This window comes from Oncorhynchus nerka, linkage group LG1 (assembly GCF_034236695.1).
Source record: "Oncorhynchus nerka isolate Pitt River linkage group LG1, Oner_Uvic_2.0, whole genome shotgun sequence".
NCBI lineage: Eukaryota > Metazoa > Chordata > Actinopteri > Salmoniformes > Salmonidae > Oncorhynchus > Oncorhynchus nerka.
Window position 1 is genome coordinate 41,493,531 of NC_088396.1, and position 15,487 is coordinate 41,509,017.

Consider the following 15,487-nt stretch of genomic DNA (forward strand, 5'->3'; position numbering starts at 1 on the left):
GGGGGTGAGGGTAGAAGAGGCTGTATGGAGTGTGGAGGGGAGTGGAGGGGAGAAGAGGCTGTATGGGTGTGAGGGGAGGAGGGTAGAAGAGGCTGTATGGAGTGTAAGGGGGGGTAGAAGAGGCTGTATGGGTAGAAGGGGAGAAGAGGCTGTATGGAGTGTGGGGGGAGGGGAGGGTAGAAGAGGCTGTATGGAGTGTGAGGGGGGTGTAGGGTAGAAGAGGCTGTATGGAGTGTGAGGGGGGTGTAGGGTAGAAGAGGCTGTATGGAGTGTGAGGGGGGAGGGTAGAAGAGGCTGTATGGAGTGTGAGGGGGGGAGGGTAGAAGAGGCTGTATGGAGTGTGAGGGAGGGGGAGAATAGGGTATGGAGTGTGAGGGGGTGTAGGGTAGAAGAGGCTGTATGGAGTGTGAGGGGGTGTAGGGTAGAAGAGGCTGTATGGAGTGTGAGGGGAGGGGAGGGGGTAGAAGAGGCTGTATGGAGTGTGAGGGGAGGGAGAATAGGCTGTATGGAGTGTGAGGGGGGGAGGGTAGAAGAGGCTGTATGGAGTGTGAGGGGGTGTAGGGTAGAAGAGGCTGTATGGAGTATGAGGGGGTAGGGTAGAAGAGGCTGTATGGAGTGTGAGGGGGGTGTAGGGTAGAAGAGGCTGTATGGGTATGAGGGGAGGTAGGGTAGAAGAGGTTGTATGGAGTGTGAGGGGAGGGGAGGGTAGAAGAGGCTGTATGGAGTGTGAGGGGAGTGTAGGGTAGAAGAGGCTGTATGGAGTGAGAGGGGAGGGTAGAAGAGGCTGTATGGAGTGTAAGGGGAGGGGAGGGTAGAAGAGGCTGTATGGAGTGGGAGGAGGGAGGGTATATAGAGGCTGTATGGGAGTGTGAGGAGGGGGAGAGGGTAGAAGGGCTGTATGGAGTGTGAGGAGGGGAGGGTAGAAGAGGCTGTATGGAGTGTGAGGGAGGGGAGAAGAGGCTGTATGGAGTGTGAAGGGTAGGGGAGGGTAGAAGAGGCTGTATGGAGTGTGAGGAGGGAGGGGTAGAAGAGGCTGTATGGAGTGTAAGGGGAGGGAGAAGAGGCTGTATGGAGTGTAAAGGGAGGGGAGGGTAGAGACTGTATGGAGTGTGAGGGGAGTGTAGGAGTAGAAGAGGCTGTATGGAGTGTGGGGAGGAGGGTAGAAGAGGCTGTATGGAGTGTGAGGGAGGGAGGGTAGAAGAGGCTGTATGGAGTGTGAGGGGGGGAGGGTAGAAGAGGCTGTATGGAGTGTGAGGGGGTGGGGTAGAAGAGGCTGTATGGAGTGAGAGGGGAGGGGAGAAGAGGCTGTATGGAGTGTGAGGGGGGTGTAGGGTAGAAGAGACTGTATGGAGTGTGAGGGGGTGGGGTAGGGTAGAAGAGCTGTATGGAGTGTGAGGGAGGGTAGAAGAGGCTGTATGGAGTGTGAGGGGGTGAGGGGTAGAAGAGGCTGTATGGAGTGAGGGGGAGGGGCAGAAGAGGTGTAGGAGTGTAGAAGAGGCTGTATGGAGTGTGAGGGGGAGGGAGGGTAGAATAGGCTGTATGGAGTGTGAGGGGAGGGTAGGGTAGAAGAGGCTGTATGGAGTGTGGGGGAGTGTAGGGGTAGAAGAGGCTGTATGGAGTGTGAGGGGGAGGGTAGAAGAGGCTGTATGGAGTGTGAGGGGAGGGGAGGGTAGAAGAGGCTGTATGGAGTGTGAGGGGGGGGGAGGGTAGAAGAGGCTGTATGGAGGTGAGGGGAGGGTAGAAGAGGCTGATGGAGAAGTAGGGAGGGAGGGTAGAAGAGGCTGTATGGAGTGTAAGGGGAGGGGAGGGTAGAAGAGGCTGTATGGAGTGTGGAGGGGAGGGGGAGGGTAGAAGAGGCTGTATGGAGTGTGAGGGGAGGGGAGGGTAGAAGAGGCTGTATGGAGTGTAAGGGGAGGGTAGAAGAGGCTGTATGGAGTGTGAGGAGGGGAGGGTAGAAGAGGCTGTATGGAGTGTGAGGGGAGTGTAGGGTAGAAGAGGCTGTATGGAGTGTGAGGGGAGGAGGTAGAAGAGGCTGTATGGAGGAGGAGGAGGTAGGGTAGAAGAGGCTGTATGGAGTGTGAGGGGAGTGTAGGGTAGAAGAGGCTGTATGGAGTGTGAGGGGGGGAGGGTAGAAGAGGCTGTATGGAGTGTGGAGGGGAAGTAGGGTAGAAGAGGCTGTATGAAGAGAAGAGACTGTATGGAGTGTGAGGGGAGTGGAGGGTAGAAGAGGCTGTATGGAGTGTGAGGGAGGGGAGGGTAGAAGAGGCTGTATGGAGTGTGGGGGAGTGGAGGGTAGAAGAGGCTGTATGGAGTGTGAGGGAGAGGGTAGAAGAGGCTGTATGGAGTGTAGGAGGGAGGGGAGAAGAGGCTGTATGGAGTGTGGAGGGAGGAGAAGAGGCTGTATGGAGTGTGGGGAGGAGGAGAAGAGGCTGTATGGAGTGTGAGGGGAGTGTAGGGTAGAAGAGGCTGTATGGAGTGTGAGGGGGGTGTAGGGTAGAAGAGGCTGTATGGAGTGTGAGGGGGGTGTAGGGCAGAAGAGGCTGTATGGAGTGTGAGGAGGAGGGTAGAAGAGACTGTATGGAGTGTGAGGGAGGGAGGGTAGAAGAGGCTGTATGGAGTGTGAGGGGAGGGGAGGGTAGAATAGGCTGTATGGAGTGTGAGGGGGTGTAGGGTAGAAGAGGCTGTATGGAGTGTGAGGGGGTGTAGGGTAGAAGAGGCTGTATGGAGTGAGGAGGATGGTAGAAGAGGCTGTATGGAGTGTGAGGGGAGGGGAGGGTAGAATAGGCTGTATGGAGTGTGAGGGGAGGGGGAGGGCAGAATAGGCTGTATGGAGTGTGAGGGGAGGGAGAGTGTAGGGTAGAAGAGGCTGTATGGAGTGAGGGGGTAGAAGAGGCTGTATGGAGTGTGAGGGGGGTAGGGTAGAAGAGGCTGTATGGAGTGTGAGGGGAGGAGGGTAGAATAGGCTGTATGGAGTGTGAGGGTGTAGGGTAGAAGAGGCTGTATGGAGTGTGAGGTGTAGGGTAGAAGAGGCTGTATGGAGTGTGTGGGAGGGAGGGTAGAAGAGGCTGTATGGAGTGTGAGGAGGAGGTAGAATAGGCTGTATGGGAGTGTGAGGGGGTGTAGGGTAGAAGAGGCTGTATGGAGTGTGAGGGGTGTAGGGTAGAAGAGGCTGTATGGAGTGTGAGGAGGGGAGGAGAAGAGGCTGTATGGAGTGTGAGGGAGGGGAGGGTAGAATAGGCTGTATGGAGTGTGAGGGGTGTAGGGTAGAAGAGGCTGTATGGAGTGTGAGGGGTGTAGGGTAGAAGAGGCTGTATGGAGTGTAGAGGGGTGTAGGGTAGAAGAGGCTGTATGGGTATGGAGGGTAGGGTAGAAGAGGTTGTATGGAGTGTGAGGGAGGAGAGGGGAGGGTAGAAGAGGCTGTATGGAGTGTGAGGGGAGTGTAGGGTAGAAGAGGCTGTATGGGTATGGAGGGTAGGGTTGAAGAGGCTGTATGGGGGGGTAGAAGCTCCAGTCCTTCAGAGCATACTTGTTCAGCTGCCTTGCTGATATCACCGAGGACCTCTGTAGAAGGGGAGGGCTGGACAGGGGAGGGGTAAGGGGGAGGGGTAAGGACGAGGGAGGGATGGACAGGGGAGGGGGATGAGGTATGATTCATCAAGGCCTTGATTGTTAATTAAATCCATTTTGACTAGAGATGAATATGGTTGTCAATGGGCAAGATGTTGGGGGATGAGAGTGAAAGGATGACGCAGTACCATAGTAGGAAGATGAAGGAGGAAAACAGAGAATGGTTTTATGAGACTGGGAACATCAAAGTACGCTTTCAAAAAACACAGGAACATAATGGAGAAGTATGGAATGGTAATTGTATGTCTGATGTCCATTGAAAGCACCTTTTGTTGACTTGATTCCTAGTCCATGTTAAGCATGAATGTGTGAAGTGTATCCTGAAGGCTCCTCTGAGGCCAGTATGTGAGTGTATGATGGGAATGTGTTTATGTGAGGGTGCCCAGACTTAAAGGCCTGTCTCTGGGGTGATGGACGCTCTCTGACTCTCCCTAACCCCTCCTCAACCTCCACACACACTAGCTCTGTTTGATACATCAACTTTCAACATGTCTGTGAAAACAGTGTTCTCAGGTCAGTCAATTTGTAATTGAGAAGCTCATTTCCCCCATCAATTCCTGGCATTCAAAAAAATATATACAGTTGAAGTCAGAAGTTTACATACACGTTAGCCAAATACATTTAAACTCAGTTTTTCACAATTCCAGACATTTAATCCTAGTAAAAATGCCCTGTTTTAGGTCAGTTAGGATCCTCACTTTATTTTAAGAATGTGAAATGTCAGAATAATAGTAGAGAGAATGATCTTTTTCAGTTTACATACAGTCAATTACTATTTGGTAGCACTGCCTTGAAATTGTTTAACTTGGGTCAAACGTTTCAGGTAGCCTTCCACAAGCTTCCCACAATAATCTGGTTGAATTTTGGCCCATTCCTCCTGACAGAGCTGGTGTAACTGAGTCAGGTTTGTAGGCCTCCTTGCTCGCACACAATTTTTCAGTTCTGCCCACACATTATCTATAGGATTGAGGTCAGGGCTTTGTGATGGCCACTCCAATACCTTGACTTTGTTGTCCTTAAGCTATTTTGCCACAACTTTGGAAGTATGCTTGGGGTCATTGTCCATTTGGAAGGCCCATTTGCGACCAAGCTTTAACTTCCTGACTGATTTCTTGAGATGTTGCTTCAATATATCCATATAATTTTCCGTCCTCATGATGCCATCTATTTTGTGAAGTGTACCAGTCCCTCCTACTGCAAAGCACCCTCACAACATGATGCTGCCACCCCCGTGCTTCACGGTTGGGATGGTGTTCTTCGGCTTACAAGCCTCCCCCTTTTTCCTCCAATTATAACGATGGTCATTATGGCCAAACAGTTCTATTTTTGTTTCATCAGACCAGAGGACATTTCTCCAAAAAGTACGATCTTTGTCCCCATAAACCGTAGTCTGGCTTTTTTATGGTGGTTTTGGAGCAGTGGCTTCTTCCTTGCTGAGCGGCCTTTCAGGTTATGTCGATATAGGACTTGTTTTACTGTGGATGTAGATACTTTTGTACCTGTTCCCTCCAGCATCTTCAAGGTCATTTGCTGTTGTTCTGGGATTGATTTGCACTTTTTGCACCAAAATAGTTCATCTCTAGGATACAGAACGCGTCTCCTTCCTAAGCGGTATGACGGCTGCGTGGTCCCATGGTGTTTATACTTGCGTACTATTGTTTGTACAGATGAACGTGGTACCTTCAGGCATTTGGAAATTTCTCCCAAGGATGAACCAGACTTGTGGAGCTCTACATTTTTTTTGCTGAGGTCTTGGCTGAGACGAATGGAGAGAGTGGGGCTCTGAGACGCTCCTACTCCACACACACCCTGGGCTACAGAGTTATCCCAGCTGGTTGTCGGAAGGGGAAGAAGGCCGTGGTGTTTACGGCAGTGTTGGCGACCCCGGAGTGCTCCTCTCTCGCTAGAGACCCTGTTTACCACTACACCATTAGCGCTCGGCGACTAACGCCCTGCCCTTCAAAACACTGCAGGATTAATGAGGCCGGTGGTGCTAAACCCTTCCCCCGGCCAACCATGGACCCTCTATTGGCCAACCATGGACCCTCTATGGGCCAACCATGGACCCTCTATGGGCCTACCATGGACCCTCTATCTATGGGCCTACCATGGACCCTCTATCTATGGGCCTACCATGGACCCTCTATCTATGGGCCTACCATGGACCCTCTATGGGCCAACCATGCACCCTCTATGGGCCAACCATGGACCCTCTATGGGCCAACCATGGACCCTCTATGGGCCTACCATGGGCCATGGACCCTCTATGGGCCTACCATGGGCCATGGACCCTCTATGGGCCTACCATGGGCCATGGACCCTCTGGGCCCTCTGGGCCTACCGTCGGCCATCCATGGACCCTCTATGGGCCTACCATGGGCCATGGACCCTCTGGGCCAACCATGGACCCTCTATGGGTCTACCATGGGCCATGGACCCTCTGGGCCTACCGTCGGCCAACCATGGACCCTCTATGGGCCTACCATGGGCCATGGACCCTCTATGGGCCTACCGTCGAGCTATCCATGGACCCTCTGGGCCTACCGTCAGCCTGGAGGGGGCGCTGAGGAGGCCTGTCATGGCCATCACCGCCCGCACTGATCTAACACACACCTCTGAACCCCACGGATGTACCACACACACACATAAGGATGCACACATAGTACACGTTAGACACACAGATCTGCTGCATACGTGTGGATAGTCTGCACGCACACACACATGCACATATGAACACAGGCAGTCATTTATACTATTTAAAGACATGGTTCTGTACTACAGTCATATACCCTTTAAAGACATGGTTCTGTACTACAGTCATATACTGTTTAAAGACATGGTTCTTTACTACAGTCATATACTGTTTAAAGACATGGTTCTGTACTACAGTCATATACTGTTTAAAGACATGGTTCTGTACTACAGTCATATACTGTTTAAAGAGATGGTTCTGTACTACAGTCATATACTGTTTAAAGACATGGTTCTGTACTACAGTCATATACTGTTTAAAGACATGGTTCTGTACTACAGTCGTAAACTGTTTTAAAGACATGGTTCTGTACTACAGTCATATACTGTTTAAAGACATGGTTCTGTACTACAGTCATATACTGTTTAAAGACGTGGTTCTGTACTACAGTCATATACTGTTTAAAGACATGGTTCTGTACTACAGTCATATACTGTTTAAAGACATGGTTCTGTACTACAGTCATATACTGTTTAAAGACATGGTTCTGTACTACAGTCATATACTGTTTAAAGACATGGTTCTGTACTACAGTCATATACTGTTTAAAGACATGGTTCTGTACTACAGTCATATACTGTTTAAAGACATGGTTCTGTACTACAGTCATATACGCTCTAATAGCGTTTCAAACTTTACTCGCTCTGAGCCTTGGGGTGGTTGTTTAGCTTGCTCTGCATGGGTAACGCTGCTTCGATGTGGTGGCTGTTGTCGTTGTGTTCCTGGTTCGAGCCCAGGGAGGAGCAAGGAGAGGGACGAAAGCTATACTGTTACACTGGCAATACTATAGTGCCTATAGGGGCGGCAGGGTAGCCTAGTGCTTAGAGCGTTGGACTAGTAACCAAAAGGTTTCATGTTCAAATCCCCGAGCTGACAAGGTACAAATCTGTCGTTCTGCCCCTGAACAGGCAGTTAACCCACTGTTCCTAGGCCGTCATTGAAAATAAGAATTTGTTCTTAACCTGTTCAACCTATGGGGGCGCTATGTCATTATTGGATAAAAAGACGTGCCCGTTTTAAGCGCAATATTGCATGGAATTTAAGCTCGACTATGCATGGAATTGACAGCCTTGGAAAGACAAAACTCTGACGTCTCCAAAACTGCAAAGATATTATCTGTAAGTGCCCCAGAACTAATGCAACAGGCGAAACCAAGATTAAGTTTCATACAGGAAATGCCCCAGATTCTGAAGGCGCTGTGTTCCAATGTCTCCTTATATGGCTGTGAATGCGCCAGGAATGAGCCTGCGGTTTCTGTCTATTCCCCGAGGTGTCTGCAGCATTGTGACGTGTTTGTAGGCATATCATTGGAAGATTGACCATAAAGAGACTACATTTACCTGGTGTCCCGCCCGGTGTCCTGTGTGCGTAATCTGTAGGTCCATGCGCGTTCCATTTCTTCAGAAGAGAAAGTAAACTGCCACGATGGATTTTATCGTCGATAGATATGTGAAAAACACCTTGAGGATTGATTCTAAACATCGGTTTGCCATGTTTCTGTCGATATTATGGAGTTAATTTGGAAAAAAGTTAGCGTTTTAATGACTTAATATATATATATATATTTTTTTTCCCTCCCCAAATGTGATGAACAAAACGGAGCGATTAGTCGACACAAATAATATTTTTTGTGAAAACGGAACATTTGCTATCTGAGAGTCTCCTCATTGAAAACATCCGAAGTTCTTCAAAGGTAAATGATTTTATTTGAATGCTTTTCTGGTTTTTGTGGAAAATGTTGCATGGTGAAAGAGAGGCATAATACGATGCTAGGCTATCAATACTGTTACACAAATGCTTGTTTAGCTATGGTTCAAAAGCATATTTTGAAAATCTGAGATGACAGTGTTGTTAACAAAAGGCTAATAAGCTTGAGAGCAAATAGATTAATTTCATTTCATTTGCGATTTTCATGAATAGTTAACGTTGTGTTATGCTAATGAGCTTACGGATAGATTTACACAATCCTGGATACAGGTTTTTTTTCGTAGCTAAACGTGACGCAGAAAACGGAGCGATTTGTCCTAAACAAATAATCTTTCAGGAAAAACTGAACATTTGCTATCTGAGAGTCTCCTCATTGAAAACATCTGAAGTTCTTCAAAGGTAAATTATTTTATTTGAATGCTTTTCTGGTTTTTGTGAAAATGTTGCCTGCTGAATGCTAACGCTAAATGCTACGTTAGCCATCAATACTGTTACACAAATGCTTGTTTTGCAATGGTTGAGAAGCATATTTTGAAAATCTGAGATGACAGTGTTGTTAACAAAAGGCTAAGCTTGAGAGCAAATAGATTAATTTCATTTCATTTGCGATTTTCATGAATAGTTAACGTTGCGTTATGGTAATGAGCTTGAGGCTGTATTCACGATCCCGGATCCGGGATGGCTCGACGCAAGAAGTGACTGACTTGCCTAGTTAAATAAAGGTAAAAAGAATACATCAAAATAAGAACATCCAATAGTCCAAGGTTAATGAAATACAAATGGTATAGAGGGAAATAGTCCTATAATAACTACAACCTAAAACTTCTTACCTGGGAATATTGAAGACTCATGTTAAAAGGAACCACCAGCTTTCATATGTTCTCATGTTCTGAGCAAGGAACTTAAACGTTAGCTTTCTTACATGGCACATATTGCACTTTTACGTTCTTCTCCAACACTTTGTTTTTGCATTATTTAAACCAAATTGAACATGTTTCATTATTTATTTGATGCTAAATTGATTTTATTGATGTATTATATTAAGTCAAAATAAGTGTTAATTCAGTATTGTTGTAATTGTCATTATTACAATAACATGTTTTTTTTTAATCGTCCGATTAATCGGTATCAGCTTTTCTGGTCCTCCAATAATCGGTAGTCTTGATTATGGAACAGGTTGCAGCTGGTGGGGATCTGCTCTGCCTCCAGCACACCTGTCTCTACTCACACAATCAGAAACACCCACACAGAGGGAGAGAGCACTGGGGGAGTGGCGGCAGGTTAGGGAGACACGGGATGAGAAGTAGAGGGCGTGGAAGGGACAGATGTAACTCACGTATACAGTATATGCACTCAAATTCACATTCATATAGATACTACTACCCCTTCCCACAAAGGTTTCCATGGTATCTGCATAGAGCTGTGTGTCCGTCCCTCTACACTCCCAGGAGAGGCATTGGAGCTGTGTGTCCCTTCAGTGTTAATGCAGAGAGGGACAGCATTGTGTTATTAGTGCAGAGAGGGACAGCATCGCGTTATTAGTGCAGAGATGGACAGCATCGCGTTATTAGTGCAGAGAGGGACAGCATGGTGTTATTAGTGCAGAGAGGGACAGCATGGTGTTATTAGTGCAGAGAGGGAACACATGGTGTTATTAGTGCAGAGAGGGAACCCATGGTGTTATTAGTGCAGAGAGGGACAGCATCGAGTTATTAGTGCAGAGAGGGACAGCATGGTGTTATTAGTGCAGAGAGGGACAGCATGGTGTTATTAGTGCAGAGAGGGAACGCATGGTGTTATTAGTGCAGAGAGGGAACGCATGGTGTTATTAGTGCAGAGAGGGACAGCATGGTGTTATTAGTGCAGAGAGGGACAGCATGGTGTTATTAGTGCAGAGAGGGACAGCATGGTGTTATTAGTGCAGAGAGGGACAGCATGGTGTTATTAGTGCAGAGAGGGACAGCATGGTGTTATTAGTGCAGAGAGGGACAGCACGGGGTTATTAGTGCAGAGGGACAGCGTGGGGTTATTAGTGCAGAGGGACAGCGTGGGGTTATTAGTGCAGAGAGATACAGCGCGGGGTTATTAGTGCAGAGAGAGACAGCGTGGGGTTATTAGTTCTGAGGGGGACAGCGTGGGGTTATTAGTTCTGAGGGGGACAGCGCAGGATTATTAGTGCAGAGAGGGACAGCGCAGGGTTATTAGTGCAGAGGGGGACAGCGTGGGGTTATTACTGCAGAGAGGGACAGCATCGCGTTATTAGTGCAGAGATGGATAGCGCAGGGTTATTAGTGCAGAGAGGGACAGCGCAGGGTTATTAGTGCAGAGAGGGACAGCGCAGGGTTATTAGTGCAGAGGGGGACAGCGTGGGGTTATTACTGCAGAGAGGGACAGCATCGCGTTATTAGTGCAGAGATGGATAGCATCGCGTTATTAGTGCACAGAGGGACAGAATCATGTTATTAGTGCAGAGGGACAGCATCGTGTTATTAGTGCAGAGAGGGACAGCATCGTGTTATTAGTGCAGAGAGGGACAGCATGGCGTTATTAGTGCAGAGAGGGACAGCATCGCGTTATTAGTGCATGTCTGGCAGACATATCCGTGTGGATGACGGATCACCACCTCAAGCTGAACCTCGGCAAGACGGAGCTGCTCTTCCTCCCGGGGAAGGACTGCCCGTTCCATGATCTCGCCATCACGGTTGACAACTCCATTGTGTCCTCCTCCCAGAGCGCTAAGAACCTTGGCGTGATCCTGGACAACACCCTGTCGTTCTCAACTAACATCAAGGCGGTGGCCCGTTCCTGTAGGTTCATGCTCTACAACATCCGCAGAGTACGACCCTGCCTCACACAGGAAGCGGCGCAGGTCCTAATCCAGGCACTTGTCATCTCCCGTCTGGATTACTGCAACTCGCTGTTGGCTGGGCTCCCTGCCTGTGCCATTAAACCCCTACAACTCATCCAGAACGCCGCAGCCCGTCTGGTGTTCAACCTTCCCAAGTTCTCTCACGTCACCCCGCTCCTCCGCTCCCTCCACTGGCTTCCAGTTGAAGCTCGCATCCGCTACAAGACCATGGTGCTTGCCTACGGAGCTGTGAGGGGAACGGCACCTCAGTACCTCCAGGCTCTGATCAGGCCCTACACCCAAACAAGGGCACTGCGTTCATCCACCTCTGGCCTGCTCGCCTCCCTACCACTGAGGAGGTACAGTTCCCGCTCAGCCCAGTCAAAACTGTTCGCTGCTCTGGCCCCCCAATGGTGGAACAAACTCCCTCACGACGCCAGGACAGCGGAGTCAATCACCACCTTCCGGAGACACCTGAAACCCCACCTCTTTAAGGAATACCTAGGATAGGATAAAGTAATCCCTCTCACCCCCCCCTCCTTAAAAGATTTAGATGCACTACTGTTCCACTGGATGTCATAAGGTGAATGCACCAATTTGTAAGTCGCTCTGGATAAGAGCGTCTGCTAAATGACTTAAATGTAAATTAAATTAGTGCAGAGAGGGACAGCATGGTGTTATTAGTGCAGAGAGGGACAGCATGGTGTTATTAGTGCAGAGAGGGACAGCATGGCGTTATTAGTGCAGAGAGGGACAGCATCGCGTTATTAGTGCAGAGAGGGACAGCATGGTGTTATTAGTGCAGAGAGGGACAGCATGGTGTTATTAGTGCAGAGAGGGACAGCATGGTGTTATTAGTGCAGAGAGGGACAGCATGGTGTTATTAGTGCAGAGAGGGACAGCATGGTGTTATTAGTGCAGAGAGGGACAGCATGGTGTTATTAGTGCAGAGAGGGACAGCATGGCGTTATTAGTGCAGAGAGGGACGGCACGGTGTTATTAGTGCAGAGAGGGACGGCGCGGTGTTATTAGTGCAGAGAGGGACGGCGCGGGGTTATTAGTGCAGAGGGACAGCGTGGGGTTATTAGTGCAGAGAGGGACAGCGCGGGTTTATTAGTGCAGAGAGGGACAGCGCGGGGTTATTAGTGCAGAGAGGGACAGCGCGGGGTTATTAGTGCAGAGGGGGACAGCGCGGGGTTATTAGTGCAGAGAGGGACAGCGCGGGGTTATTAGTGCAGAGAGAGACAGCGCGGGGTTATTAGTGCAAAGAGAGACAGCGCGGGTTATTAATGCAGAGGGACAGCGTGGGGTTATTAGTGCAGAGAGGAACAGCGTGGGGTTATTAGTGCAGAGAGGGAAAGCGCGGGTTATTAGTGCAGAGGGACAGCGTGGGGTTATTAGTGCAGAGAGAGACAGCGCGGGGTTATTAGTGCAGAGGGGGACAGCGTGGGGTTATTACTGCAGAGAGAGACAGCGCAGGTTTATTAGTGCAGAGAGGAACAGCGTGGGGTTATTAGTGCAGAGAGAGACAGCGTGGGGTTATTACTGCAGAGAGAGACAGCGTGGGGTTATTAGTGCAGAGAGAAACAGCGCGGGGTTATTAGTGCAGAGAGAAAGTGTGGGGTTATTAGTGCAGAGAGGAGTAGCGCGGGGTTATTAGTGCAGAGAGAGACAGCGTGGGGTTATTAGTGCAGAGAGTCTATATGATCCCATCTCTCGCCCTCTCCATCTTTCACTCCAACTCCCACCTCTCTGTCTCTTGCTATGTCACTTTGTGGATCCTTGAACTGTAACGTGAGCTGGTGTGGGTGAGTGTGTGTGAATTACTGTGTGTGTGTAGGTTTGGTAGAGAGTGTTGTGCAGAGGGCTATAATAGCGAGAAGGAGAGAGCAGAGAGAGACCTCCACTTCGCTCCATTATAAGGCAGAGAGCTTTTAAACACCCATTCCCCTTCTGCCCCAGCCCGACTCTCATTCTATTGAATTAACCCCCATTTTCTCTGCAATTTGGCCCCGCCGTTACCATGGTTACACAGGCACTATCATGGTCCGTGTGTGTATGTGTGACATGACTCATCGTGTACAGTTTGTTATCGTCCTTTATGAATCTCAACATGAACCTCACATCTCCTTCCTGTCATGTTTTAATATATGATAAACCATTTCACCAGCGTTGCTGTTCCAGGTCAGTACAGTGAGAGACAATGACACACACCATTGAATTCTACTTTTTATTGGTGGGGCCACCCATACACACAGTGCTGTAAGTCTGCTCAATGGCATGTAATATTACATTTTCTGAAAGGATCTGACTTATGCTTCTAAGAAAATTGCATAACTAAAATGGTCAAAATGTTGGTCTTTCTCTCTCCCCTAAAGGATCTTCCCCAGAGATTACCTACTGCAACATATCCACCTGTACTCACTGGCTGACCTGCAACAGGTAATACACACTACACACATACTGTATAGTGGACACACTCACTTTCAAACATCAGACCGTTACAGGCACACACTACACACTCACTGTGTTATATTTAAGCAGTCAGGTGTGGTATATGATCAATATACCACGGCTAAGGGCCGTTCTTATGCTTGACGCAATATAATGCCGTGATATAATGGCCATATACCACAAACCCCCGAGGTGCCTTATTGCTATTATAAACTGGTTACCAACATAATTAGAGCACTAACAAGAAATGTGTTGTCATACCCGTGGTATATGGTCTGATATACCACGGCTGTTAGCCAATCAGCATTCAGGGTTTGAACATTCAGTTTACACGTGTCAGGACAATGCATGGCTGCTCGGACTCAGACAGGCATGTGGAGCTAAAGCAGTCCCTCCCAGTGAAGAGGTGCTCTGTCTCTGACACCTCAACCTGCTAGCAGCACTAGGCACTGGGAGAAGAGCTCACAGTCTGAGGACAAATTGTCCTTTGCCAGTTACAGTGGGGAGAGTTTCCCTCAGCCCTCTTTACAGTGGGGAGAGTTTCCCTCGGCCCTCTTTACAGTGGGGAGAGTTTCCCTCAGCCCTCGTTACAGTGGGGACAGTTTCCCTTAGCCCTTGTTACAGTGGGGAGAGTTTCCCTCAGCCCTTGTTACAGTGGGGAGAGTTTCCCTCTGCCCTCGTTACAGTGGGGAGAGTTTCCCTCTGCCCTCGTTACAGTGGGTAGAGTTTCCCTCAGCCCTCTTTACAGTGGGGAGAGTTTCCCTCTGCCCTCGTTACAGTGGGGAGAGTTTCCCTCAGCCCTTGTTACAGTGGGGAGAGTTTCCCTCTGCCCTCGTTACAGTGGGGAGAGTTTCCCTCAGCCCTCTTTACAGTGGGGAGAGTTTCCCTCTGCCCTCGTTACAGTGGGGAGAGTTTCCCTCTGCCCTCGTTACAGTGGGGAGAGTTTCCCTCTGCCCTCGTTACAGTGGGTAGAGTTTCCCTCAGCCCTCTCACTAGCAGTTTCTAGGCTGTTATGAAGGCATGAATAACTGTTATTGGGATGAGGGTTACTTTGGTTTGGCGTAATCTCTTGCCTCTCTCTCCCACCCCTTCTCTCTGATCCCCCTCCCCCAACCTGGAGTTCTTCCACACTACTACTCTCCCATATCTTCCACCTTCCCCACCCAGCCCCCTCTGCACCACCCAACCTCTCTCCCTCTCCCCTTCATGTTCCCCTCACTAATTACAGACATTCAGAATCAACAAGCAGAAAAACTAGTGTGTTAAAGTCCACCATTCTTCCCTACATCCCCTGGCCTGACACTCTTCTCCCCCTCTCGCTCTCTCTCGCGCTCGCTCTCTTTCTCTCTTTCCCTCACTCTCTTTCTCTCTATTCATCTCTCTCTATCATAGCTTACTCTCTCTCGCTGTGTCTTTCTCTCCCCCTCCTCTTTCTCTCTCTGTGTCTTTCTCTCCCCCTCCCCTTTCTCTCTGTGTGTCTTTCTCTCCTCCCCTTTCTCTCTGTGTGTCTTTCTCTCCTCCTCCCCTTTCTCTCTCTGTGTCTTTCTCTCCTCCCCTTTCTATCTGTGCCTTTCTCTCCCCCTCCCCTCTCTCTCTGTGTGTCTTTCTCTCTCTGTCTTTCTTTTCCCCTCTCCTCTCTCTGTGTGTGTTTCTCTCCCCCTCCTCTCTCTCTCTCTGTGTCTTTCTCTCCCCTTTCTCTGTGTGTGTCTTTCTCTCCCCCTCCCCTTTCTCTCTGTGTGTCTTTCTCTCCCCCTCTCCTCTCTCTGTGTGTTTCTCTCCCCCTCCTCTCTCTCTCTCTCTCTCTCTCTCTCTCTCTCTCTCTCTCTCTCTGTTTCTTTCTCTCCCCCTCCTCTCTCTGTGTGTCTTTCTCTCCCCTCCCCTCTCTCTCTCTGTTTCTTTCTCTCCCCCTCCTCTCTCTGTGTGTCTTTCTCTCCCCCTCCCCTCTCTCTCTCTGTGTCTTTCTCTCCCCCTCCCCTCTCTCTCTCTCTTTACAGCTAATTGGCTTTCCATATTAACAAGCTGTTTCTTTTATTTCTCCTGAATAATCAAAGCTCGTTCATCAAGCCTGGCTTTTATTGTTTCACAGTGAGGTTCAATAA

General features: G+C 49.1%; 1 protein-coding gene across 1 annotated transcript in view; it reads left to right on the forward strand.

Annotated features, from left to right (window-relative positions):
- The window catches only part of LOC115130232 (pleckstrin homology domain-containing family M member 3-like), a 165,443-nt gene that overhangs the window by 59,255 nt on the left and 90,701 nt on the right, over nt 1-15,487 (forward strand). The window contains exon 7 of the mRNA XM_065018943.1: nt 13,313-13,376. Within this exon, the coding sequence (XP_064875015.1) occupies nt 13,313-13,376 (64 nt within the window). The remainder of the gene's footprint in view (nt 1-13,312; nt 13,377-15,487) is intronic.